The sequence below is a fragment of the Anoplophora glabripennis genome, unplaced genomic scaffold (genome assembly GCF_000390285.2).
Source record: "Anoplophora glabripennis isolate ALB-LARVAE unplaced genomic scaffold, Agla_2.0 scaffold6, whole genome shotgun sequence".
Taxonomy (NCBI): Eukaryota; Metazoa; Arthropoda; class Insecta; order Coleoptera; family Cerambycidae; genus Anoplophora; species Anoplophora glabripennis.
Genome location: NW_019416749.1, coordinates 1,701,624 through 1,728,869, shown reverse-complemented (window position 1 = coordinate 1,728,869; position 27,246 = coordinate 1,701,624). Strand labels below are relative to the sequence as shown.

At 31.4% G+C, this 27,246-nt stretch overlaps 2 protein-coding genes across 3 annotated transcripts; one reads left to right on the top strand and one right to left on the bottom strand.

Annotated features, from left to right (window-relative positions):
- Positions 1-4,463: 4,463 nt before the first annotated feature.
- LOC108912041 (eukaryotic translation initiation factor 5B) lies at positions 4,464-17,797 on the bottom strand. Its single transcript, XM_018717191.1, has 14 exons — positions 17,638-17,797; positions 17,518-17,586; positions 14,650-15,422; positions 14,180-14,551; positions 13,322-13,504; positions 12,983-13,161; positions 12,679-12,897; positions 12,179-12,521; positions 11,253-11,596; positions 10,720-10,983; positions 10,562-10,638; positions 8,178-8,481; positions 5,740-5,901; positions 4,464-5,492 (listed from the first exon to the last, which is right to left on the bottom strand). Exons 1-14 carry the CDS (start codon positions 17,679-17,681, stop codon positions 5,385-5,387), a joined length of 3,441 nt encoding a protein of 1,146 aa, XP_018572707.1. The 5' UTR covers positions 17,682-17,797; the 3' UTR covers positions 4,464-5,384.
- Positions 17,798-18,884: 1,087 nt separating this feature from the next.
- Positions 18,885-24,531, top strand: LOC108911320 (integrator complex subunit 6). Of its 2 annotated transcripts, none has more exons than XM_018716239.1 (15): positions 18,885-19,027; positions 19,095-19,243; positions 19,302-19,517; positions 19,577-19,696; positions 19,775-19,920; positions 20,061-20,277; positions 20,331-20,536; positions 20,596-20,742; positions 20,853-20,961; positions 21,015-21,166; positions 21,255-21,485; positions 22,379-22,579; positions 22,761-22,969; positions 23,207-23,567; positions 24,256-24,531. In XM_018716239.1, exons 1-15 carry the CDS (start codon positions 18,978-18,980, stop codon positions 24,517-24,519), a joined length of 2,778 nt encoding a protein of 925 aa, XP_018571755.1. In that variant the 5' UTR covers positions 18,885-18,977; the 3' UTR covers positions 24,520-24,531. The 2 variants fall into 2 exon arrangements, with proteins under 2 accessions (XP_018571755.1, XP_018571747.1); XM_018716231.1 differs by having other exon boundaries at positions 20,331-20,542.
- The last annotated feature ends 2,715 nt before the right edge of the window (positions 24,532-27,246 follow it).

Genomic DNA, 27,246 nt, shown 5'->3' with positions numbered 1-27,246 from the left:
AAAGATTTTTTTCCATTTAAATTTCGTGGAAGAATATTTTAATTTTGATTTTAAAAATAAGTTAGTAACAAGGTATCGTATCTACGTAATTAATAAGGTTTTAAAAATCCATTACAGTGGGTAGAGAATTTTATAAAAATATGTATAAAGGTTTTTTTCGATAGCTGGTAAATATTGAAGGTTCACAATCATCTGAATACCGTGTCGCACAAATGTATAGACTCACTGTAATGATATACACATTAGAGACACAGCTTATAGACATCGCCGTGATTGTGACATATAGGTATGAAGTTAACAATTTCCTACTAAAAATTCGCAGACATTTGGACATTTTATATCAACACAAATATATAAGTACATTTATTGCAACAGCTTTCATATCTGAATTCAAAAAGGCCTATAGATCGATGTCTCCAAGTGTAGTCTGGTGAAATAGTGTTTACAGGGTGTAACTTTAATTGTGTGTTAACTTTTAAGTTTTTTTTTAATAATTATTTCAGTTCTAATTTGTTTTTCAAGCTGCACTTAAACTCTTATCTACGCCGTCATTGAGCAGCACCCGAATTCGGTAATGTACGCTCGCTTATCAGTGCCGCCTGTTGGTACCAGTTTAAATCAACTTTGTAAAACTATCGGAGTGGAAAGAGCGAAACTGCTATGGGAAATAATTTTGTAGCAACAAATTGCTTTTGTATGACTTTTGGATATTATTTTAAAGTCACCGTATATTTATATGATAATAATGTGGAGGAAGCGTAAAATATTAAAAATTATATTACTTTGTAATAAGGAAAACTTATTTATGTTTTAAAATAATTATTGTTGCTGTTCTATAAAACGCACATGACAAATATAAATAAAATTACTAATCTGATAGTTTGAAATGTTTTTTAAGATCATTTCAAGTTTTTAATGCTATTCATATTTTTAAAGCACTTTGTTTAGTTTGTAAATCCCAGTGTCAACTATTTCTGACATTGATCAACTTAGGTGACATATCAGTCCAACTGATTAAAATATTACCTTAAAATAGATGGAGAGGGCGGGTGTATGGTGTCTGAAACCTTTGTATATTAATTGTTGGAAAGCAATGTTAGAAGAAGACATAGACTGGTTTCGAACTTGTGATTCTGCTGATGAACGATCTTAACAATTTACTAGATATTTGGGATGTAATTCAATGCCAGTTGAGGCATACAGCCCGTGAGGAGGTTATTCCTCATATCATTAGTTAACAAATAATTTAATTTTTAATATTAGTTTTGTTACTTTTGCTGCTTCTAATGTGAGATTATTAACATTATTCGAAAAATTTATTCACGCTAGTTCGGTACTATAGCCATGTGTTCAAAGCACCTAACATGTTAGTACGTCAATAGGTACATGTGCTAGTAGAGATGAAGTAGCAATGACATTTATGTCTTATTTTATCTAATAAAATTATTTAAAAACATTCTTAAAATGAACTAATACTAAACAGCATAAATGATAATTGAAATATCCATCATAATGGAATAGTCACTTTAGTTTAATATGTGATTCCCCCTCCATCAATTCATCAGAGAAACCAAAATGAATCTGATGGATACGTAACCAATAAATTCACCAGTTTAATTAGAAACTGTTTAAGTTTGTGACTATAGTTGGAAGCAGAAATGTTGTTGATCCTTCCGATCTGGAGTAAACAGAAAACCATGGGAAACATTACAAGGAGTTGCACAATTTTAACTTCTGCCCCACAATTTCAGAAATTTCTTCTACTACGTCCCCTTTATTACATAATATTAACTATTAGACATGTCAAATTGAGAGTATTGTGGTGAAAAATTTGACCTACCTACCTTTTTGTAACATTCAACACACATTCAAAAGGTTTGAATTCCTCCTATTGATTAGGTGTAAATTTTGGGTAAACTCTTTTAAATAAAACAATGTTTAACATTTGTCCAAGTATTTTATTTAATAAAATAAGTTAAATTTATATAAATTAAATTTCTTTCTTGGTTTTTACAAAAAAGTCTATTTTTAATAGCTATTTTAGCAGTGAGAGCTGGTGAAAAAAGGAGTGACAATATTCGTATCAAGAAGCATGAGGCCATACTGTTTTTTACGAGACGCCAACAAAAAGGACTTTCATGCTAAAACTACATATTTCAACTGCAATTTTTGAAATAAGAAATTAAAACAGGAGTGCATTTGCCGGGATCTCAAAAGGATTGAACGTACACATGGAAAAATTTGTTTTTCAAAATAGTTAAATTAGTTTTCTTTTTTATTTTTAAAAAAAATAATTTTTTTTCGTAGTTATACCTATATGAAAATTTTGCGCAAAATATAAAACACTTAATTGGATTTATTAGTTGATTATGATTTACATTAATTTGCAACCCTTTGCGGTAGCATCCCCTATTTTAATATATTATTTCAGAAATTTTGCTCAAAAGCTTTCCATCACAAAAGGTCTCTTTATGGGCCTAGAAATCATTACCTGAAAAGGTGTGTCATAATGCCTATTTATGAAAACATGACCACTTCATTTTTCACAAGCCGTCATTGACTTTTAGTGCTTCAAAAAATATGTACTTTACTGAAAAGTGAAAAATCAAAAGATATGTATCAAAAATCATTTATTATGTATACACTAAAAGTACATCCTTCCTAAAGAGTGATCAGTCACACGTAGGATGAAACTTGCGGTGGTAACAATTTAACTTGTATTTCTATACCAGAAGTAGATGATCGTATTTCCATTTTGTCAAAACTTTCAAAGCAAGCAAATAAAGTTTATATATTTTTTTTGTTATAGTAAGGATATATTCAACAATTAAATATTTATGAAAAAGTATGATTATCTGATAGGAAGATCTTAATAGTTGCTGAGTAAAAACAGTTTGACAATAAATTGTAAAAAAATGGAATTACGGCTGTTTACCTCTATAAACAATTTTTTTTAATTTGACAGTTAAAAGTAAATTTAATCCCTTAACCCTTTCACTGCAGTACCTTTTCAAATGACAGTTCCGCTGTGATGAAACGGGCAGGATGCGCGGGTACATAACTTCCCAAATAAAATATTTATATCACAGATGTGGCTACTTCCCACACTAGACAGGATAACTGTGTTCCAATGAAACAACACATTCTCTAATAACATTTTCGTTATAAAAATCATGTTTTAAAAAAATTGTACAAATAAATTTGCACACGATGTTTTTTTATTTTTTTTTAAGTTCAATAATTTCTGGTTTAGAATTACTTCATTTGAAAAATTTTAATAAACAGTAACTGTTATTATTTAAGTTGATATTCTAATAACCTCATATTTGTTCCTTTTACGCAGTTGTTAAACTGGTTACAAAATTTGATATAATTATATAATTTTTATACAAAAATTTGTCATTTAAGTCATGCCACATAATAAATTATGCACGTAACAAATTTTCTTTTTTTTTTTCGAAAATATAACTAAACCACATACAGAGTGTATGCAATAATTATGCTTGACATTGAATTTTTTTATTGATCTCTCATAAAATTTTATTCCCAATAAAAGTTTATGTAAATGAATATCAAATTTAGTATTCAATATACAGAGTCCACAGTTATTTTTTATTAGGCTCATATTCTAAGAATTCCATATTTGCAGTTTTGTCACACTATGTACATTGGTTACAAAATTTGATATTGATTCTTTATGCACAAACTTTGGAGGCATGGCATAAAATGTCTAAATGACAAATTTTTATATACAGGGTGTCCACAAATTTCATCGACAACGTTTGACTGCATATTCACGACGATAAATAAACACGATCTACAAAAAAAAAGTTAAAGAAGTTTTGGTTTTTGAATTATAAGCCTTCAAAGTTGTCAAAAATAAAACTAATTTAATTAATAACTTCATAACCCTTTTACCGATCGCATTATAATTTGCCATATTTATTTGGACTATTATTAAAGTTTTAGTCAAATCGATATACTGGGTAATAGCTTTTAGCGGTCAAAACTTTTACAGTGGTTGTATTTTTTTAAAACCGCCAGCAACATTGAAAAGGTCATTTTATTTTTCTCTTGAGAAAATTGCCTACAGAAAACCATTCTTGAGAAAAATAGCATTATTTGCAGGTCTGTGCATTTCGGTTTATGTAGCAGTAGACCTGCAAATAATGCTATTTTTCTCAAGAATGGCTTTCTGTACGCGATTTTCTCAAGAGGCAATATTTTCTTTAAATGAAACAGCCTTTTCAATGTAGCTGCCCGTATTAAAAAAATACGACCACTGCATAAGTTTTGACCGCAAAAAGAGAGAGGTAACTGGAGAAAACTATCACCTAGTATATCAATTTGACTAAAGCTTCAAGAAATAATATGCCATATTAGTCCAAACAAATGTGCCAAATTTTAACGTGATCGGTAAAAGGGTTATGAAGTTATTAATTAAATTAGTTTTATTTTTGACAACTTTGATGGCCTGTAATTCAAAAACCAAAAAGTTTTATTTAATTTTTTTCCATAGATCGTATTTATTTATCGCCGTGAAGATGCAGTCAAACATTGTTGGTGAAATTTGTGGACACCCTGTATAGAAATAAGAACAGTTCTCGCAACAAACCTTGACTCCCGGCCTGCCTAGATATCGGTTCATTTTGCTTATGAATCGGTTTCCCGCAATGAAAGGGTTCAAATAACAGTACACCCACAAAAATTAAAATATAAAACTAAAACAACACTTTAAATCCACGAATTGTCTAAATTTTTAAAGCTTAAACTATTGGCCTTCACAGTTGATTTCCGTAAGTAAAATTCTGTATAAAATGTATTAAAGAGTAAAATTAAGTCAATATAGTATTATAATTGAAATTACTCAAAATAATATTGATGCTCGAGAATGATGACATTTTTAGTGAAAGTTCGGATGTACTGGATGTAACTGAAACAAATTGTCAATGCAAGTATCTCACTTTTTTGGAATCATAGGATCGATTGTGTATTTTTCTTTGCAGTTGCGAGAAAAATAGTTTCCATGCACAAACTTTCACAAACTGTCACCTGAAACGATAATCGGAAATTAAATATTTTGTACCCAATTTTTGTGCACAAAAAGATAGGAAATCAAAAAGTGACGGAATATTTGTAAAATACTAAAGTAGTAAAAAAATTAAAACGACCTTATTCCACCATCCGTTTATTTGGGTATAATTAATTGTAAAAGCTGGTTGATAGTAAAAATCAACAGTATCGATAATTAATTTTTTTTTGTTTCTGCTTTGATTTATTTACTAAATGAGAATTAAGGCATGGTATAAATATATGGAAATAATGTGTGTATACATATATATATATATATATATAGAAAATATTATTAAAAAATATAAATATAGCTACAAAATCTGGAAGAGTTTTTTTAATTCAACCATAAGTTGCCAATCAGTTTTCAGAAGGTCATCTCTGAAGTAATCCTTGCATGCATCTATAGATTGACGTGATATCTGCAAAAAAAACAATAATTGATTCTTCTGCGTTTTTTTTTAATTTTTCCTAAAAATGTTCATATCATAGGTATTTATTATTTAGTAACCGCGGATTTTTAATTTATGTAATCAGTTTTAGCGATTTTCTTGCAATTTTTCTGTAAGCAAAACTTAAGAAACTTATAGTCCACTTTTATAAAATAGGAGAAAATGAATGAAATAAAAGAAATAAGGACATAGATTTTTTTTGTTGAAATATATTTACCTTACTAACAAGAAAATCAGTTTCATCAAAATGTCTCCCGAACATCTTAGGAGATTCTCCAGGCACTGGTTCAATTTTTATGCAGATTTCCATTCCTTTTCTGGCACTTTCGACAGGTTTATGATTATTTTCTATACTAGTTACCACTCCCAAATCAACAAACTGAAAAAATATATCTTTATTTGCATTTAATATATATTTTTGTAGAAATTTCTATATACGCAATATCACTTTTTACGATAACCTCAAAATTTCCGAGAAAAATGTGAAAAACAGGTTTTTTCTTATTTCTCGTTTTTTATTTCTGATTTCCGCAAAAATAATTTAATTTTGACGAAACTTGGTAAAAGTATACCTTTCTGTTTTCAATAACCGCAAATTTTTTTAGATAAAAAAAATCAAGAAGTTTACGAGATATTAATTTTTTCCAGTATGAAACACTTTTTTTTCAAAGAAAAATTCTACTTAGAAAAATCATCGTACAGAGTTCTTTTTTTCGTTTTGACATTAAAAATGACTAGATTTGGTCATAAAACAAGCAGTGACATATTTTAAAAAATGTACCTGATGATGGCCCCTCGAAGATGAAACGTCGGATTGCAAAAATGTTGAAGCCATTGTATAGAGTGAAAAAAGTGACATTGTAAATATGCAATTTATAATTTATAATTTATTTATTTTTAAAATTAGTTTTCAAATAAAGCCAGAAAGAAAATTAAACAATTTTGCAAAATTACGGGATTTTCCGGATGCCTCCGGAACTACCTGGAATTTTAAAACTTTCTAAAAAAAATAAATATACTAATCCTACAGAAAAAAATATTATTTATTTTATTTATTCACTATTCAACATAATATGTTTATAGCAATTCTGTACAAAAATAAAGTTTTGGGTCAAACAATGACAGTTTTTTTTTTGTATTTTTTCCGTACAATTGAATGGTGTAAGTAGTTTTTGAATTTTTTATAATTTAAACAAATTATCAACAATTACTGAAAAATTAATTTTTGCGTCATTTTTTATTTTTTTTTGCATTTTTGAGCATTTTTTTGAACTGTGATTTTTTTATTTCACCAAAAAGTATGTCAAAACGAAAAAATTATCACCGGCAGAACTCTGTACGATGATTTTCCTAAGTAGAATTTTTCCTTGAAAATCTTGTTTATATCAAAAAAAAAAATGTACAGTTATTTAAGACACTGAGCTTGAACAGAATACGGCTCAGGAGAGTGACAGGGCTCATAACGGGACACTGTCGCTTTAGGAAACATCTACATAAGCTAAAGCTTGTAGACAGTTCGGTCTGCCGAGGATGTGAATCGGCGGATGAAACTTCTCTGCATATCCTGGGCGAGTGCCCGAGATTTGCACATAGCAGAATGGCGCTCCTTGGGAGACCCTACTTAGAACCCAAGGAACTGAGAGAAGTGTCAGCAAGGAAGCTTTTGGACTTTGTAAAAAGGACAAATGTACTTGCTGAATAGGGCTAGTAGTGGGACGCACAATAGGCCTAATCAGGCCGCAGTGCTATGGGACTTATTAGGACCAACCACTAGAAGTAGAAGTAGAAGAAGACACAGAAAGGTATACTTTCACCAAGTTTCGTCAAAATTAAGTTATTTTTGCAGAAATGAGAAATAAAAAATGAAAAATCAGAAAAAAAACCGTTTTTCGCATTTTTCTCGGAAATTTTGAGGTTATCGTAAAAAGTGACCTCTACAAAAGTTGTAGATTTTTGCATGATCTACAACTTTTGCATTGGATACTTTTTTATTTGACATCAACTTTCGCCAGAAATCCCAATGATACAATTTTTCACAACTTTTCAACCCCCCAAAATCAACCCTCCACCACCCCTGCTCACGCATTAATTTTTTTTAGGTTTCTTATAAGCCCTTTTACCATTTCCACTTAAAAAAGTCCAGGTAACAAATTTTTTTCTCCAAGTGTAATTTGGTTAGACTAAATTATAACAATTTTCATTCTATTCACTCCAAATTTTGACAATATTTTTAAAATAACGTAAGGATTTTCGATAAATGATTGCCCTTAAAAACTAAAGTTTTTGACGACTTTGATGTCCTCTAGCGGTTAAACGAAGCAACTGTAGATAGAAATATATTTAGTTAAAACGTCTTAATTTTAGCATTTTTAGCCCATAGAAATAATGTAGATGAAATATCTAGACACCCTATATATTACTATGAAAACAAGTTACAATATCTTTAATTTATTTCCGAAGATATTTTAATAGTATTACCTTTAAGGAAAATGTTTTTTATATTTCATTAAAAATCCACTAAAAAAACAATGTATATGATTTTTCATATTGCTAATAATAACTATTATTTGAATAATTTTCATTTCATTAAAAAAAAACAGTACCTTTATATTTTACATACACAGTTTGAAATCAGTAGTAAAAATATTTATGTACCTCTTTACTTGGAACACAAATAGGCGTGCCTTCTTTGATAATCCCAGCCTCTACCATTACACCACACACTATAGGGTCACGTGAATTAAAAACAAATTGTGGTAGTATTTTAAGTTTACACGGAAATACGGCAATATGTTTGAACTCCTCTCTTTTCTTCTGTTTTAATTCTTCCCTGTAGGCCATAAATTTATCAAACAGATGGTAAATTATATCAGCCTGAAATATTTTGACGCCTAAACTGTCTGCAAGTTCTTGAGCATCACGTTCCACCTTTACGTCAAACGCCAATATCGTGGCATACCTAAAATAATGTTGCTGTTAAATGAAAACTTGTATCACAATATTTTATTTGAATAATTATTTATTTTATCATTATGTTGTAAATGAGGCTCTTTCCTCTATTATGTAAGGAATGAACATCAGGGCCAGCCTAGAAGCTCTGATAATGGTTGGCCCCCACAGAACCTATCCCGAGAACAACAAGGGCAAGTCAAAGATTCCTAGCTAAGGAAGTACTATATAAGTCTGATAAGTAGGTGGTAACCAGGTGCATAAGTATAGCAACACATATTATGGTTACCTTTACCTTTAAAATAGTGTAAAAAATTATAACGAGCGTTCAAATAAAAACGTGGTCAAGTTGGTTCTGAAAATTTGGACGTAGGGTGTTGCGTATAGCAAATGAACTTAAACGTCATCTGTCAAAGCGCTATATCGCCGCTATCAATTTGAATATTTTCGTTTTAAAAAGCTTTTAAAATGGTGTTTTCTCAAGAACAAAAAGTGTTTATCATAGAGTCCTACTTTAGAAATGGACGCAAGATTGATGGAATATGGAAGTATTCTATTGAGGAATGTTTCATAGAATTTCAAAATCAATTTCCCGGCGTTGTTGAGTACAAAATTTTTCAAAGTGCAGTTCAGCGTTGTGTTAATGTTTTTCGTGAAACGGGCAGTGTAACAAGAAAAGAAGGAAGCGGCCGACCTAAAAAGCGGACTGAAGAATTAAAAGAAAATGTCCAACAAATAATGGAAAATGCGCCAAGAACTTCTGTACGTGTTTTATCACAAATGGTGGGAGTATCAGTCGGTACCTGCCACACAGTGTTAAAAAAAGATTTGCGTTTGTTCTCCTATCGTTTAACTTGTCAGCAAGAACTTCATGAAGTTGATTTTCCGCGACGGGCTGTATTTTGTGAATGGTTTTTAAACAACTACGGTGAACTTCATAATATCACCTTTTTTTCTGATGAAGCCTGGTTTCATTTAAGTGGTTACGTAAACTCACAGAATATGAGAATGTGGTCTTCTGAAAAACCAGATAACTTTTTTGTCGAGGGCCCTCTACACGCTCAAAAAATTGGAGTTTGGTGTGCTCTCAATCGAAGGAGGATTTATGGACCTATTTTTTTTAATGGTACTCTTACTGCGCAAAGGTATAGAGAAGAAATTATCGCTCCTTTTGTTAACCAGCTGGAAGAAAACGAAATTACAAACTTTTACTTTCAACAAGATGGCGCAAGGGCACATACGGCAGGCGAGACGATGAATATGTTGAGGGAAGTTTTCCAAAATCGACTAATAAGTCTCAATGCTGAACATGAATTTCCACCGAGGTCATGTGATATTACGCCGTGTGATTTCTTTTTGTGGCCTTACCTTAAAAACACTATTTTTGAACTGCCTATTCCTGATTTAAACCATCTGCAGGCTCGACTTATAGACAAGATTCGTGAAATTAACAATACCCCGAGCATCTTAGAAAATGTCTTTAATTCTTTGAGGAACAGGTGTGAAAAGTGCTTGGAACAAGGAGGGGGACACTTTCAGCAGCTGCTTTAATTTATTGTTATAACAAGGAGGGGGACACTTTCCGCAGCTCCTTTAATTGTTTGTTATTGTTATCACGATTATTCTTTAAAATAAAGTTATATAGTCATTAACGTTATTGAAACTGACAGCTGCTATACAGCTCGTTGAGAAATGAGGTTAAGTTGGTTGCTATAAGCTACTCCCTACGTCCAATGTGTCAGAGCCAACTTCGACCACGTTTTTATTTGAACGCTCGTTATAATACTGCAAAACCGCATTCATACAGAGCTATATCTTGACAGATGTTAACCTTTGAATAGTGATAAGTTCGTCAAAATTGTAAATAAATAATTTAGTGCAAATTTGGTGTAAAAGTGAAGTTTATTTACACTAGAATTCGCCTGTCGCTCACTACAACGAATTTATATCAGAAACTATCGTTGTAGCACTAGATAAATCTTTTTTACAGTAGCATTTTAAAAACCATCCATTCTCTCTACCAACAAAAAAAAATTGTGGGGGGGGGGAACAAAAGACTAAAAAAAATAATAATAACATAAATTACTTACTGACTTTCATGTTCCAACATAATAGATGCTTTCATTACATCCTTTTTAACAACTGGACCGATCCTAATCCCACAATACTAAAACAAGAGAAAGAATTTGAAATTACCAACACCAAAATGATTTAATTTTCTTAAATTTGATTATAATTTATTACTTACGGGTATTTTACTAGTACGTAAGAACTCCAAAAGTGCCTCTAAGGATCCCAAAGTCGAGGCCTGAACGTATACCCCTCTTTCTGCCAATTTTATATTAGAAAGTGCCGATCGCAATTCCCTTGCTACCTCTTCTTTTAGGATTTCAACCTCATCAGGTTTTTGAGCTATATATAAATTTAGACCCGCTATTGCCTTCTCCAGCTCTTTTGCCGCTATTTTTACACCTTGAGCTGCTTTGATTTCCTTATATTCTACATATGCATTCTAGCAAAAAAAATAAATTTTTAAAAGAAAGAAAACGTTTATAGCAAATAAAAATTATATAAAGTTTTAAATTCGATAATATAATTCGGTGGAAATTTTACACGCTGACGTCTATGACAAAAATATGAAAATATTTCCAGAAACGTCTTAAAAGTGCTTAACCCACATTATAATGAAATCGGAAATCTATATTTATTTTGCAGATAGTCATTAAATATTGGGCGTTTAATTACAAGCCTTATTTAATTTTTTATAAGCTATTTACTCACCTTAACTCTAAGCTCCCTAAGGGGTTGTGGCATAAGTAATGACCTAATTTGTGTGACGATAGGGCCGTCAGTGCCGGCACATAGCATAGTATCGCCCTCTCTAAGCGTCCCATTAACCAATATTACGTCTATGGTCGTCCCAAGACCAGAAATAGCTTTTACTTCCAGTACAGTAGCTTGAAGCTCGTCCGAGTACATAAGCCGGGGTCCCAGTTTCGTCTGACAAAATTCAACTATTAAAGCCAAAAGATTCCCCATACCTTCTCCAGTGATGGCACTAGTTGGCACAAGGGAAACATAGCTCCGAATGTCAGGATTTTCATGGAACAAGGCAGCATTTAAACCTAAGGAGTAACTCTATTTATTATCAAGGAACTTGGGAAATAAATTAGAAATCTACGTTTTGTTTAAGCACTAGGCGCTCGATTAATTTTACTTGGAGATAGATTTCGTGCATATCGAGAGTATGTCCCATTGAACGAAGACGCAACAGTTTGTTACTGTTCATTGTAAATGAATCATTAACGTTAGATTTAGGGATTTTCAATTGACAGCACCAGAACAGTATCTCACGACAGGTGATGTGAAATTTGCTTTTTAATAATCTTTTCTTTAAATTATGAGATTTGGAAACGATGCACAGCTCAGTTGTCAATTGTGCATGCGCTGCGATTAACATATGCTGTTGTTTGAGATCACACGAACTTGTCCCAAGACGGGATAGGAAAATTATTAAAAAAGGTTTAAAAACAAAATTTAGTTTTTACGATGGAATTTGAAAAAATAAACTATTGATACGTGTTTCTAACAATCAAAGGTAGCCTCTGTGTAAATATGACCCCCACTTAAAGTTACACCCTGTATAAAAAGTAATTTTAATGATTATTTTTTAGATGAGTCAAAAAGATATTTAAAAAATTACTGACCTTGTTCTGCAAATTGCACGATAACTTCTTTAGTCCTTTGCTCAAATTCCAGTTGAGTATTTTGCGCCTGACTCTTGAGAATATCTCTGACGTCCTTTCTACTAATTGTTTGCCAATCGTAAAGTCTGTCAATTTTGTTGAGAGCAACTATGAAAGGTGTCTTTTTACTCTTCAACAAGTTTATCGACTCGATGGTTTGAGGTTCCAATCCGTGCATAATATCAACAACTAGAATCGCTATATCACATAAAGATGAACCGCGATTTCTCAAATTGCTAAAAGACTCGTGACCAGGCGTATCTATGATGAGCAATCCGGGAATTTTCAGTTCCAGTTCGTTCACCTTAAAAATATTTACAGGATGTTACAAAAAATAGGTCTAGATCTACGTTGATTACAAAACTTTTCAATTTATTGTAGAATAATTTGTGCCTCATTCCGTACCTGAACAGTACAGATAAATGAGGTTTTATGAATTTGTATATAAAAAAAATACGTACCTCCTTTACAATCTTAATTTGCTCTTTAATAGCATCAATAGGTACATTCGTTGCTCCTATTTGTTGAGTGATTCCACCAGCTTCGCCGTCTTGAACATTAGTTCTCCTTAATTTATCTAATATTTTAGTTTTCCCAGTGTCTACATGACCCAATACGCATACAATTGCAGCTCTAAGATTATCGGTGGTTCTATTCTTTACAGCTTCTTCTTTCCTTGCCTGTAAATTAAATATTTTATCCAGAAATAAATAAGAAATCATTCCAAATACTGTGCTGTAAAATTGTAATAATTAAAAAGCGTACCTTTATTCTTTGTAATGCTTTGTCTCGGGCTTTCTCCACTAAGGATTTGGCGTCGGTTTCATCTTCCGATTCTGAATCACTTTCTTCTTCTTCAGATTCTTCCTCGGAACTACTCTCATCTTCTTCTTCCTCTTTTAGTAGAGAGGTTTTCTGTCGTCCGCTTGCATCAGTTTTAGATTCTGAAAAAAAAATAAATTGTAAGGACCGTCTGAAACATACCAAACTTTCATGAAATTTGTTTATTTGTTATGATCAATTAGCCTTAACAGGAAACACAAAGCCTGGTTCTTAATTGAAAAAAATATACGTAAACAAATATTCCTTTTAAAAGGTGCTCACCTGATGCAGGCTTGGTTTCTTCAGAATCCTCATCTTCAGAAGAAGCGTCCCAGGCATCTTTAACATCATCTCCCGATTCTTCATCTTTTTCTTGGCTTTGTTCCGTAATTTCAACTTTAACAGGAACAGTATCTTCTGGTTTCTGTTCTTCCTGTTTATTAGTACTTATATTATCTGTAGTAGCTGAGAAAGTATAACATAAATTAATTATTTGGAAAATTATTATATCAAACAGTTTCATAATAGTGTAATAGTTTTAACCTAATACGAATTAATTCATACATGTATTTTTATGTTGATACATAAATTAAAAACAGTTTTTACCAGCTTAAAAACTACTTTTTTCAAAAAAATTCTAATTTATTTTAATTATACATTATTAACATAACTCCTACTCTATTTTAAAAGGTACTAAGCTAATTCAAATTAAGTAAAAGAAAATTTCTAAAATTCTCGACACAAACATTTAACGAAATCTTTACTAATTATTATTTTTGGCTACAAAGACATTATCCACTATAACTGTTTCTTGTCTTATAAAAATTAGAAATTAAAATATAAAAAAAATCTAATTTTAAATTAGAACAGAAGCATTTATTTCCCCAATCAGACTGAAATTTGAAAGAGCATATTTTAATTTTAAGTAACCACGATTAATTGTTTTATTTTTTGTTCACAACTGAGTTCTTGCTAAAGTTAAACAAAAATTGCATCACAGATCTTACAGACTAAATATTGTAGAGCTCATCATTTCATATTATTCAAACCTTCCCATTATTCCTGTGACTACACTGACATAAGTTTCAGAAAAAAATTACCATTTTTCAAAATTTTATGTAAAATTTAAATACTACTTGCCTTCATTCTGTTCCTTTTTCTGCCTGCTTGGCTTCACCCTGGTACCAGGTCTAGGTTTTCTTTCGCCCACATCTGGCAACTCAACACCCTGTGCTTTCAAACTATCTATTAGAGCCTGGGCTCTTGCTCTATCAGCCTTTTGTTTTGCAGTGAGCAATTTTCCTTCTGCTTTAAGTCTTTCTTTTCTTTCCTTTTCCTTTTGCTTCTTTCTTTCTTTGCGCTCCTGCTCTAACCTAAGTGCTTCCAATCTTGCTTTCTCAGCTTCTTCTTCTTTCTTGATCTGTTCTTCTTCTTGACGCTTGAGGCGTTCTTCTTCTTCTTTTAATTTTCTAAGTGCTTCTTGCATCGCCGCAATTGTTTTCTTTCCAGGACCTACCAATAAATACAATAATAAATAACTAAAAAGATTCTTAAAATATATGTATAACAATTTTAAATTTCTGGTTAAAATACAAAAGGAAAATTAATACCTTTCTTGGTTTCTTTCGCTTCTTTGTCTTCTTCATCTTTAGCACCTTTCTTTTTCTTTTTACTCTTTTTGTCTCCCTCAGGGAGCACCTTGTCTTCTTCAATTTTCTCCTTTTCATTTTTTTCTTCTGTAGATACTTCATCCAGGCTACTCTGCTTTTTGACGTCATCTTGGCTCTTTGAAGTTAACTTCTTTTGCTTATCTCTATCTTTTTTTTCTTTTTTCTTTTGCGCTGCAGTCTTCACTGTTCCAGAATTTTCCGTTTTAGATTCTTCTTCTACTTCTGGCAGTTTTTCAAGAGATTCCTTCTCTAATTTTTTATTCTTACTTTTTTTTCCTTTTTCTTCATCTACCTGAACTGCTGCAGGAGCGGTAATTTCTGAAATCGGCACACCCTCTTTCTTAACACCTGAATATTCCATTTCTAATTCGGCTAATACTTTTTCTATATCTTCATCACTCTCATCTCGTTTCCTTCGATTTTTTTTACCTTTTTTACCACCTTGATCTTTAGTCCTATTTTCCTCACTATTAGATTTCTTTTTAGTGTCTTTTTTTAATGATTTAGATTCACTCTCACTATTATCTTCAAGCATTTTGTCATTCTCAGAACCACTATCTTCAACTTGTAATAAGGAAAACGACTTTTTAACATTTGTTACACCTACATCATTATCACTTTCATCAGTCGCAGCAGGCTTTTTCTCTTTCTTCCCCTTCGGCTTTTTACTTTCATCCTTTTGTTCTTCTGATTCAACATCGGCTGGTTTAGTTCTTAAAACACAATATAAATAAATTTACTTATTTATTATAAAATTTTGACAAGATTATTTATACCAAATGCAAAAAGAATTCGAACACCAGGTTATAGCAATAATATCGCATTGAAAATCTAACTACATATTCAAATGGAGCAAAAATGTCCTTAAAAATGCAATTTGTATTTCCGTGTAGCTATTCAAATAAACCCAAGAAATGCTAAAATAAAAAATTGTGATAAAATCTAAACTAGCAAATTCAGGATACATTGCCACTAACCATCCCAGAATCTCGACACTACTAAGTATTTAGCAAATTTGATCAGTGCATTCCCAATTGTATTTTAAAAAAAAAATTATTACACAAATCGTAGTTTAGTAACTATATGATTTAAACACGTCCTAAAAGAATTTTTGTATAAGGACTAAGAATGTGGCCAAAAACATGGCCAATACCTTTAATACACCATCATTTAAATTTAATAAAACCATAAATAACAATTGTCATTTTAATATTTTTAATTTTGTTATAATTCCTCATTTATAAAAAGTTTAAATAGTAATTAAAAAAAGAAGACAACACGTCTATATTTTTATAGCGAGAACTGGCAAATCTATAGGCAAAACAAATTAACTGATGATTGTTCATGTGAGTTATGCGAACGTTATGGTAGTAATTTGTATATCATATTGTTTTGATATTGCAATTTACGTTGTATATTTTAATTACAAAAAATGTCGTGTTTCTGTAACTCTTGCAGATATTTTAACGTCCATCATATCTTCAGTTGAAGAGAAAACTGTAGTCACGCATACAATATTATGTCATGTAAATAATTATTAAAAATTATTAAACGATGTCTAATATTAGTTCAGTTCAGTTCAGACATTTTCGCAAATTCATGAGAGAGTATCTTATTTTCTCTCTATAGTTTCACATTTATACAAAGAAATAAGTACAACTTTCACCTTATTATCGTATTGTTTATATTTAATGCATTATTAAGTATTAATTAATATACATTTTTAAATATAATATCTTCAAGTAACACCAAGCTATAATCATGAATGCAGTGGAAGCCATAAAGTTTTCAGCGCAATGGCTATCCAGTGGTCACTACATTTGTGAAATGTAGAGATAAAGAGAGATACAAGAGAGAAAATAGAAAAAAAAGAGGTAATGCAGAACAATTTCAAATATGAATTTGATAAATATATAAATCATATGAGCAGTTTATTTGGACAAAAGGCAAGTGTGCTAATATCATTGGCAAATAGACCAATAATTAAGAGTTTATTCTACTTGGTTAGTTGAAATACACCAATAATTGTGTAGTTACTGAATACACGTTTTAATCGTATTTATAACACAGAAAAATTAAAGATTCTTCTATAAAACAGGCGAAGGGAATTCAGGGGAAGCCACAGAAAATCATAGTCAAATCAGTAGAAGGAATTCACATAGAAATTGGCAGAAATCCTTAAAGCTAAACCTGAATATTTTAGATATTTTTGCTCTAGTCTAGATTAGACTATAGACATTTTATTACAGAAAACTTCTTATTTGTGCAACTCGTCTCTGCTTCTCTATTACTAAATAAAAGAATGGAGGATTTAGTTGAGCTTCCTATTAACAGAAGGCACAATTAAAGCATGGTGCAGCAAGTCACAACTGTCTGTCAATTTCGATTCACATTTACATGTTTTTTAAATTGCCTTTTAAATAACGATATCTTGCAAGAATAAGAAATACGGGTAAAATCCACATTATTTTACGACAATATCTGAAAAGGTAGCCAACACCCCACTTATAAAACGACAACTGTTTATTTTTTCATACCAAACCTTGCTAAAAATATAACATACTAAAATTTACTCATTTCACCACTAATCATTAGTAGCTACTCCAGACATTTTCTTTTTGACATGTTAATAAAATTTGTCTACTAGAATTTTTTGTATCATCTATGGCATAATTTTTCTCTCTTGATTCGATTACTAATTTCCCTGGCATGTTGGTAAGTTTGTTAAAGAAGCCTTATATATACTTTCTGGCGGTTAGCCAAATGTTTCTGATATAACCTATTTTTTTGAATTTTTGTCATACTTACTTGAGCGATTTAGATTTTTTATTTGATTTTTCTATTAACTGTTCAGTATTCAACTCATTTTCGGATTCACTAGAAAATAATTAGAATTAGCTTCGTAAATTATTTTCTTTCCATATTTACCTTTCATCGCCTTTCCCTTTTCGTATTTTTCTTGACTTTCCCATCTTGTATTTAGAAAATTACAGTAAATATTTGTAGATATTAGTTTAAAATATATCATTAACTTCTTTACTTTTCACAATCTGTTATTAAAAGACAGGCACCCTACACACATTTCACATCATTGGATATGTCATCTGGCAATTCTTTATTTTTGACCCATAGAGTTATTATAACCCTGTTCGTTAGAAGCTAAACCTAGTGGCTTCAAGAGATCTTGGATCATGAAGAGTACTGAGCAGTGACGCCACCAGATCCTTTTGGATCACAAAGTAGAGCAATCAGATCTTGGAGTAATTTGCCTGTGTTCGTTAAGACGACTTGAACATAATCTATCATAGAAAATTTTCTATGATAACCTATGCTTTGATTTGTTGTATACGTGTGTGTTTTAAGTTTACTTTATCTAGGGTATATAGCAGTTTTTCTTCTGTCTAGGTATACAAAAAGTAAATTTGTTATCCACCATGAAAGAAAACTTATTAGGTTTATTAGCGGAATTATTAGTGGAAGAAGGAGAAAGTGGATTGGAAAATGTATCAACATGTTTAGACGAAGACTGTGAATATGTCATAAAGATTTTGTATTAAGTAATCGACAGGGTATTCCCATATTTACCGGCATACGTCAGATATATCAACCAATAAAAATAAAATCAGCTGCTTGCTCTGGTTACTCTACTCCCTTTGCTCCAGCACAAATGACAGAGTAACCAGAGCAATGATCTTATTGATCAGAGTGAAATACTCCTGCATAAGAACATAGATTTTGTGCTCGGCTTCAAACGAACGCCGATGAAATACTCCAATTAAGTTGGTGTACGTCAAACAAAACTGCGTAGAGCGGGGAAATTTCTTATTTTGTATTTCAAACTTTACAGCAATGTACGAAAAGAGCTGTAGGTATAAAATGATTAAGTAACTTATCTACTACAAAAAAAGATAGTATGTATTAATAAGATTAGATTACTATCGTGGTTATATTATTATCTGTATTTTAATAATTCGGAGACAGATTTTATGAAAACATCTACCATTCACACGAATACACAGATTTAAACGACGAAAATTAAATTGTAATAACATCATCAGCGTGCCTTACGACGCGTTGCTGTACCAGGACACAGACTTGTTAAAGAAGAGAGAGTGAGCAGCCCCTGGTTCCTGGTTCTGTGGTTGTGCTGACAGCTTGGGCCACAGACAGGCATATAGGTGTTGTATAAATTATTACTTATATGTTAGTTAAGATTATGTTATGCATATAGTTTTAAGAAATTGTAAAAATTGATAGTTTAGTTCAAAATGACTATAATTGTGTTCCTAATAGATACTTCGGCGTCTATGTTACAAAGGTAAAATATATTTTTGCTTCTATGAAACGTTTCAATAAAAAGGTTATCTTTTAATGTATTTTTGTAGAACTTACATAGGTGGTCGAACTACACTATTAGACGTCGCCAAGTCTGCAGTAGAAACTTTTGTTAAAATTAGGCAAAGAAGTATAGATAGTCGAATTGATAGATACATGTTGTTAACATTCGAAGAATCACCTAATAATATCAAAGCAGGTTATATTTTCTGAATAACGGTGATTAATTTTGTTCAAAACTATTTACTATATTTTAGGATGGAAAGAAAATTTAGCCACATTTATGAATGAATTAAAAAATTTACAGGCCTATTCATTAACAACAATGGGTGTAGCTGTAAAACAAGCTTTTGATATTTTAAATATCAACAGAATGACTTCTGGAATTGATACCTATGGGCAAGGAAGGTGTCCTTTTTTCTTAGAGACAGCTGTTATTGTATTAATAACTGACGGTGGTAAACTGACTACAGGTAATATCTTAAACATGTATTTAATTATTTGATGTGGAGGTGAAACATATTTTTTATAGTTGGAGGTGTACAAGAAGAATTTAATTTACCTATGAATTCTCCTATACCTGGCTCTGAAATGACTCGGGAACCATTTCGATGGGATCAAAGATTATTTGCTTTAGTTTTAAGGCTAACAGGTTGTTAAGAAATAAATATAAATAATAGTTTATATTTTCAATTGTGCTTAATAAGATATTCTAATCTTATATTTACAGGTACACCAGCTGTTGAAAGGGACACAGGCTTAGTTCCTAGTGATAGTAGTCCTATAGATGCAATGTGTGAAGTAACCGGTGGTCGTTCTTATTGTATTACTTCACATCGGATGTTAAATCAGTGCATTGATAGTTTAGTTCAAAAGGTAAGTTAATTACTGGATCCTACTGCAATTTATGAAATAAGGCCTTGTTAGTTTTTCATTATTTGCCTAGGAAGTCATTTAACAAGTTACATAAATAGAAACAATTTAAACTTCAGATATAATTGACAGATTTAATTTAGGTGCAAAATGGTGTTGTGATTAATTTTGAAAAAATTGGTCCTGATCCTCCTCCTCCTCAGTTCGAAAAAGAAGATGGCAAAGAAGAGGTATTGAAAGAAGGGGAATATAATGAAAGCAATGAGAGAATTGGAATTCTAAATGTTCCGATAAATACTTCTTGGTACAATTGTCGAAAAATGATTTATGTACCTAAAACAAATAAAGCATATTGTGTCGGTATGTATATATCTACATATGAGGCTAATTAAGTCTAAACATGTTTCATTTAGGTTACTGGCCTATTCCGGAGTCATTTTGGCCTGAAGTAACAATTTCAGTTTTACCGCCTCGATCTGCACATCCAAATATAAAATTTGCTTGTTCAAATTCTGAGCCGCTAGTTATTGAAAATTTACCTTTTGATAAGTACGAGCTAGAACCGTCTCCACTAACGCAATACATTTTGTCCAGAAAGCAACCTAAAACTTGTTGGCAAGTAAGTGTAAGATTCTAATTTGAATTTTCAAATATAGTTTACATAATTAAAGCTTTTAGGTATTCGTTGCAAATAGTTATAAAAATTCTGAAGTGGGACACCCATTCGGTTATCTGAAAGCCAGTACGAATTTAACCTGCGTCAATCTATTTGTCATGCCTTATAATTATCCAGTTCTTCTTCCTTTATTAGACGAACTTTTTAAGGTAAGCATTAAGATCAAATTGTTTATTAATCAATCTAAAAATGGGAAAAAATCATTTTTATCATTTCGTCAGTCTGAAATTTCAGTAAAAATTCATGAAAACAAATTTAGATTCACAGATGGAAACCAACTAATGAATGGCGAGCCCAATTTCAAAATTATATTAGGACGTTACCAGCTTACTATGCGGTACCATTGAGGAGAGCTTTAACCAAAATGGGTTTGTTATTATAACAGTTTTATTGAACGAAGAAGTTACTATCGTAATTTTAGGTACACCTGTGGCTTTGGCTCAAACTTTGATACCTGAAAACTCTGAAAATGGCCTAAGTTATTCTGTTTCAAATTATTTGAAGAGATTAAAAAATCAGGCAAAAGTAGAATATGATAAAATGTGTAGTGAAATTATACAGAGACAAACAAATGTGAGTTTTAGCTTCTCCCGTTCAGTATATTTATTAAAGATGGAAATCAATCAGTTTCTAAAATTATTTTTATCCCTTTTTTTATTAGATGAATGGTTTAAAAATAAATTTCAACAACCCTGAGCAAATTAGAGTAATTCCAAAAGTGACCTTAAATAAAGATTTGATAAGTCACCCGCTGTTAGTCGATAAATTTGCTTCCCATAGGGATCAAATTTTAGAGCAAGGTAATAGTTGGACATGTACGCTAGACAAGGAACGACAAAATGTAAGCTTTAAAAATCCGTTTGACATACCCAGGCATAAACTAATTCATCAAGTAAGTATAAAAATATGTACTATAAAATTTACATCTCTTGAGACAGGTTTTTCAGTCCTTGGTTAACGTTTGATTTTAAATTAACCATTATATATATTTTTTTTTAATTTAGCATAAGTATGAATGTGTTTGTGTTGCAAATCTGCTTTGATCTCTTCAATAGAATCAAAACAAGCCTCATTTTGTTGAAGAGGATAAAGTTGCAAAAGGCAAGATCTGGCAAATAAAGAGTATCCCACAGTGATTATTTTAAAACTCTCATTACGAGCCAAGTCTGCGCAAGTGCATTGTCATGGTGCAACATTCATTCGTTTATCCAAATCTCAGGTCCCACACCTCAAATTTTCTCTGAATCCTTTTTAAATCACATTCAAAAACTTCTCGTTGACAATCGTACCGAGTGGAATAAACTATTTGTGCATTATTTAGGTATCAAAAGAAAACTATCAAAAACATGTTGTTGATAACACCTTCTCATAGTGCTACAGTTTTTAAACAAAGAACAACATGTTTACTGTTTCTCACCCCCATAGACATTTCTCCCTGCAACTTCTTTCTCTTCTCCAATATGAAAATTCAATGAAAAAGGTGTCATTTTGGCTTATTTGGCTTGAAGAGATGAAAGCACAATAACATATAAACACCAGGAGATTTTCTATGGTGCTTACAATCATTGAAAAATTACTGTCTACATTTCATAAAAGCTCAAACTGATGCTGAAAGTTCAGACTTGTAATCAATAATTTTTTTATATTCAAATTCTTGGAACTATTATGTAGAACCACATATATTTTGGTTTGTTTAATTTTTATTAATGGTAATTGAATTGTACAATGGAAAAAGTACAAGTTGCATAATTCAGTTTTGTTTTACTTTTCTTATCCAACCTCTAGGTTATTACAATGAGGAATAATTTCTTACAACCAGACTGCACAACATTAGACCAAGATAGTGCCCATTCACTGCCAATATCTCAGATGGGCAATTACCAGGAGTACCTCAAGAAACAAACTCCGCAACTGCGGGAGATCGAATCAACGCCAGTACGACAGCACATGTTTGGAAATCCATTCAAAATTGACAAGAGGATGATGGTAGGAATAATAATTTTTTTGTTTCATATTTAAAATTTTTATCAATATTCGGGAATGCTAAAAAATTTCTATAAGATTAAAGAGTTAAAATAATGGAAATGAAAGGTGGTTTATTTAGTCACCTGAACGAAGAAAATCTTAAATAATGGTATAAATTTGTATTAATAACTGTACTATTTAGGTCGATGAAGCCGATATAGATTTGGTAGGGTCTCCAACTGGGACAAACAGAAACAATAAAAGACCAAATCCCAGTGATAATTTATCGCGCCTGCCCACTAAAAAGAAACCTGGTCCTCTTCCAAAGACATTCAGGTATACTAGGCCTAGCACCGATTCAACACCTCTTCAAAGTCCTACATCTTCACCGCTTCCGTCCCCTGTACCATGGTAAGTAAATTTAATCGATATTCTGTACCCATTAAAACTTTCATTGCGACTGCAAAGTGAATAACCGTAAGTGACCAGTCCCAATCAAGAATAATATTCGAATATTTTAAACGACCGATTTTTCCCTACATTTCAATAAATCCGTTAAAATTAATATTCATGGTTGTCGATAATAATTTTTTTTTGCAGTTCCCGCAATGAAAGGTTTAACAAATAATAATAATGATACAATTTCAGGTTAAATGCCATTGAGAAAGAACTGCCAAGGTTTGATGAACCTCCCAACTTAATTGTTAATGGTTTAGAAAGCCCTTCTGCGAGTCCTTTAAGTGAAAGGTCGAGATCTCCTTCACCAACACAACAGTTTCAAGAAGTGCCATCGTACGGTATCAGTGACGTCATCTATAATGTTCGGGCTAATGCAAACAGTTTTACCTACAGTATGTTGAACACCATAGAACCTAACTCATTAAATGACTTTTATCCGAGTCTTTCCGCACCCGACGATAAACAAATATCTCAGATACTTAAAGAAGCGAACATAAATCATAATAGTGTTTCGGTAAATAATCGTAATATAGAAGAGGGGGTAGTTAAGGTAAGTGTGAAACTATTTCTACTGTATTTCTTAATGATTCACGATGTTCCAATATTTCATGTACAAGGACCAGCCGTAGATTGTTGAAGTCAAATTAAAACGATTTAACTTTTAACTCTATCCAAGGTTGCTCTGTTCACTCATTAGAGAGTGTCAAATTTAGCAAACCATTTGGCTAAATAAGTGTAACTTTCAATTTTTACGTATACAAAATTATTAGCTGGGTTTATACTTATGATTTATTAACATAAATAAATCCAAAAACTGTCAAGAACAAATGACGTGTTCAAAAAATCAGGACATATGTGGTGCAAGAACAGGATAAGTGACAAGTAACTCATTCCATTCTCGCACCAGTTTAAAGGTAGCTGTTACAATGAAATTACATTTTGAATCGACAGTTCAGAAGCTTTGGACATGGCCACATCCATTCATTCCACTTCATTTCATAAGATTTTTTAATTTTTTTTTTGTATTTTTCACATTTCTGAAAAGTTATTTAAAAACAACATATTTTCTCCAATGTTGACACCCTTTAAAGGCTAAGCAAGGTGGCTTTGGATAAAGGTAAGTAATTAAAATCATCTTTAACTTTAAGAATTTATTATGTTGCATCTACACGGAATACTGGAATGCCCTGTATTGTTTACTGATTACAGTCTAATATAAAATCGCTTTGTTTGTATAGGTTGAAGCGGAAGATGAAGAAGATGAAAAGGAAATTGAACATCAGAACTTTGAAATTAGGAAAAATTTAAATAGACTAGTGCGTAGACCGGGAAAAAATTTTACAGAACTTTTCGGTACCATAAAAACGTTGAAAGGTGAAGCCGATATTCAAGTGCAGGTAATTAAACTGATCATTAAGGAGTCGCTGAGGTTCAAAAGACATCATCTAGCAAGTTTACTTGAGGAACACATACAAAATTTATTGAATATTGAGAATAAATGATTAACTTTTTTATTAAGTAGGTAATTTTTCCGCTATTATTTACGTATTTTAATATTTATTTAAAATTTATATGGATAAAGTTGTGCATTTTACTTTTTTAACTATTTGTATATTGAGAAAATTATGTTGAGAACAGATTTTGAAATTACAACAGCTTTTTATTATTTGGATTTCTGCAAGTTTTAAATTCAATGTAAAAGTTATTACTTTCCACACTGAGTGTTAACTAACACTATTAGTTGATGGGAACTCTTTTTTTTTTGGCACTTAAATTCAACAGGTTTTCTGCAACTGTAATTCCTCCTATCCTACTTCCCTTATTCCTTTAGGAAAATAGGTTTTAAAGATTATTGTTTAGACAAAGAGTGATCGCAAAAAACCTGTGATTTTCACCTGTTTGTTCACAATTCGCAGAGTATTAAAAACAAAATACATAAAAATATGTTTTTGGTTGCAAATTACTTGTCATGAACAACTGAAATGAGCATAGCTTTTAGTATTTTGAAAATTTAAAAAATCAGCCCTATTTAGGGGTTGAAAAAATGCCAAAAATGAAGAATTTGAATATTACCAATTGATATAAAAACTATTAGCATGTGAATTATTTTAATATATATTTTTTTTGGAATTTTTACAATTATTTCTGATATTCTCTATTTTTGGTTTGATTGTCTATTTGATTCCACCCCCTGAGCGCGCTTAAGGCTGGATTTTCTAATTCAACATGCAAATCTATCTTTGTATCAAGAATCATTCGATAGAAAAATTCACATGCTATTAGTTTTTATATTTATTGGTAATATTCAATTCTTCATTTTGGGTGTCCTTTCAACCCCTAAATCATCTTCTCAGCTCATCTTAATTTTTTACAACGAGTAATATGAGACCAAAAACATATTTTTATCTATTTTCTTTAGTTCTCTGCGAATTCTGAAAAAACGGGCGATTTTTGCGGTCATTCTTTACATAAGTAACATAGTATGCAATAGTCAGTACCCAAAACAGCTGATTTAATAGCAAATCCGAGAAGAAGCACCTAACTTGAAAATCTTCAACAAGCACATAAAAGTGCGACACATATACAGAGTGGTCTTAAGTTTTCTCCCAATATTTTCGGAACATTAAAAAGTAAAGGTATGGTCCTTTTTCTTTTTTTATACAGAATAACTCGGATTTAAAGTCAGGACCAATATGTAACAGTATGTTTGAAAATAAATAGGAGTTTTTTTATGTAAACATTTTTCAAAAAATGCTCCAATTTTGAGACACGAGAAAAAATTTTGAAAATATACTTTTGAATCTATATTTTCTTGGCAAACAAAAATTTGCAGATTTTTGACATTGTTTTTACATGACTAACACGATTCAATAAGAAAGTATAACATGTTCTACCACCAGTATTGTAGCTAAGTCGTAAGCGCCCTGGGCAAGATTTTAATTTGGCGCCCCGCAAAATTTGTATTGTAGGAAGAGGAACAATACAATAGCAGGCTGCGGGTTTTGCGAGTGCGCCCAATTGTAGTTTGCGCCCCTGGTAGCCTCCTTTGTAGCCAGCCCTAGCTGGACTGTTCTATATTTTAAACTGAATTAAAACAATTCTTTAGGAGACTTGATATCACAAATTAAAGCAGTAGATTTCTATTTTTATTTTAACTTTATGATCCTGCATCATGAAGAGGGAGGCTCTTACGGCAAAATATTTATTCGAAAAACCTTATTTAATTTCAAGTTTTATCATTCTTTTCTCAAAATAAACATGGTTTCTGTGATGTGTTAAAATTCTTCTGAGATATTTTATTTATATTTTAAAACTTGGGGCTTTAATTATATTCAGAAACATTACTTTTATGCATAAATGCTTAAAAGATCATTTTTAAATTATAAATTCTATATTACATTTGTGGAAAATATATGTATGTTATGCTCCGTCTAAAATCATAAAAAGAACAAATATTCTTATGATATGTCTTAGGATATACCTTATTTTAATTGCAAGGATTCCCAGAAATCCCAGAAATCAGATATTACTACAGGAGAGGGGGAGGCATATTACTCGATAGGCCACATTTGCACTTAGGAACAACTTATGTTGGTAACCCCTAATCACCATTCGGTGAAGGCATGAGGAAAAACTGGAAAACCTCATTAAGTAGAGAGATGATCAAACACCGATTGGTATCAATCATCGATCTAAACCAACATTCTTCTACCCTACCTTAATTCCTCTAAGAATATAGCTGATCTGCGATTGTCGGGCTACATTCATCAATTTAAGTAATGACTCATTCGCATTTATTAAAATACAAATTAAAAAAAAAATAGAAATAGCCAGATATGACGAAAAAACAAATAATTATATAAATATGTATACAGCTTCCATTCTTATTGTCAGTATGGGATGCACAATAATTTTACTAGTAATTAACACGTTGACTGCGAGATAACCTCAATGTACTTTGTCCGTGACTGCAATACATATCTTCGGGGATATGTAACAAAATTTCTTCTGTGTGCGGTACATATCCCTGGGGATATGTAATTTTATTTATATTTGACCCTATAAAATTAAAAATAACACAATTATTGCTATAAATTTGCATGTATCTGTAACTATATATCCTAGGATACTAACGTTTTCATTCGCAGAGTTTTGAAAAGAAAATAATAAAAAAATCATTATTTATAAAAACTACAGATTTTGCAACTTCCACAAGATACAGTAAAAAT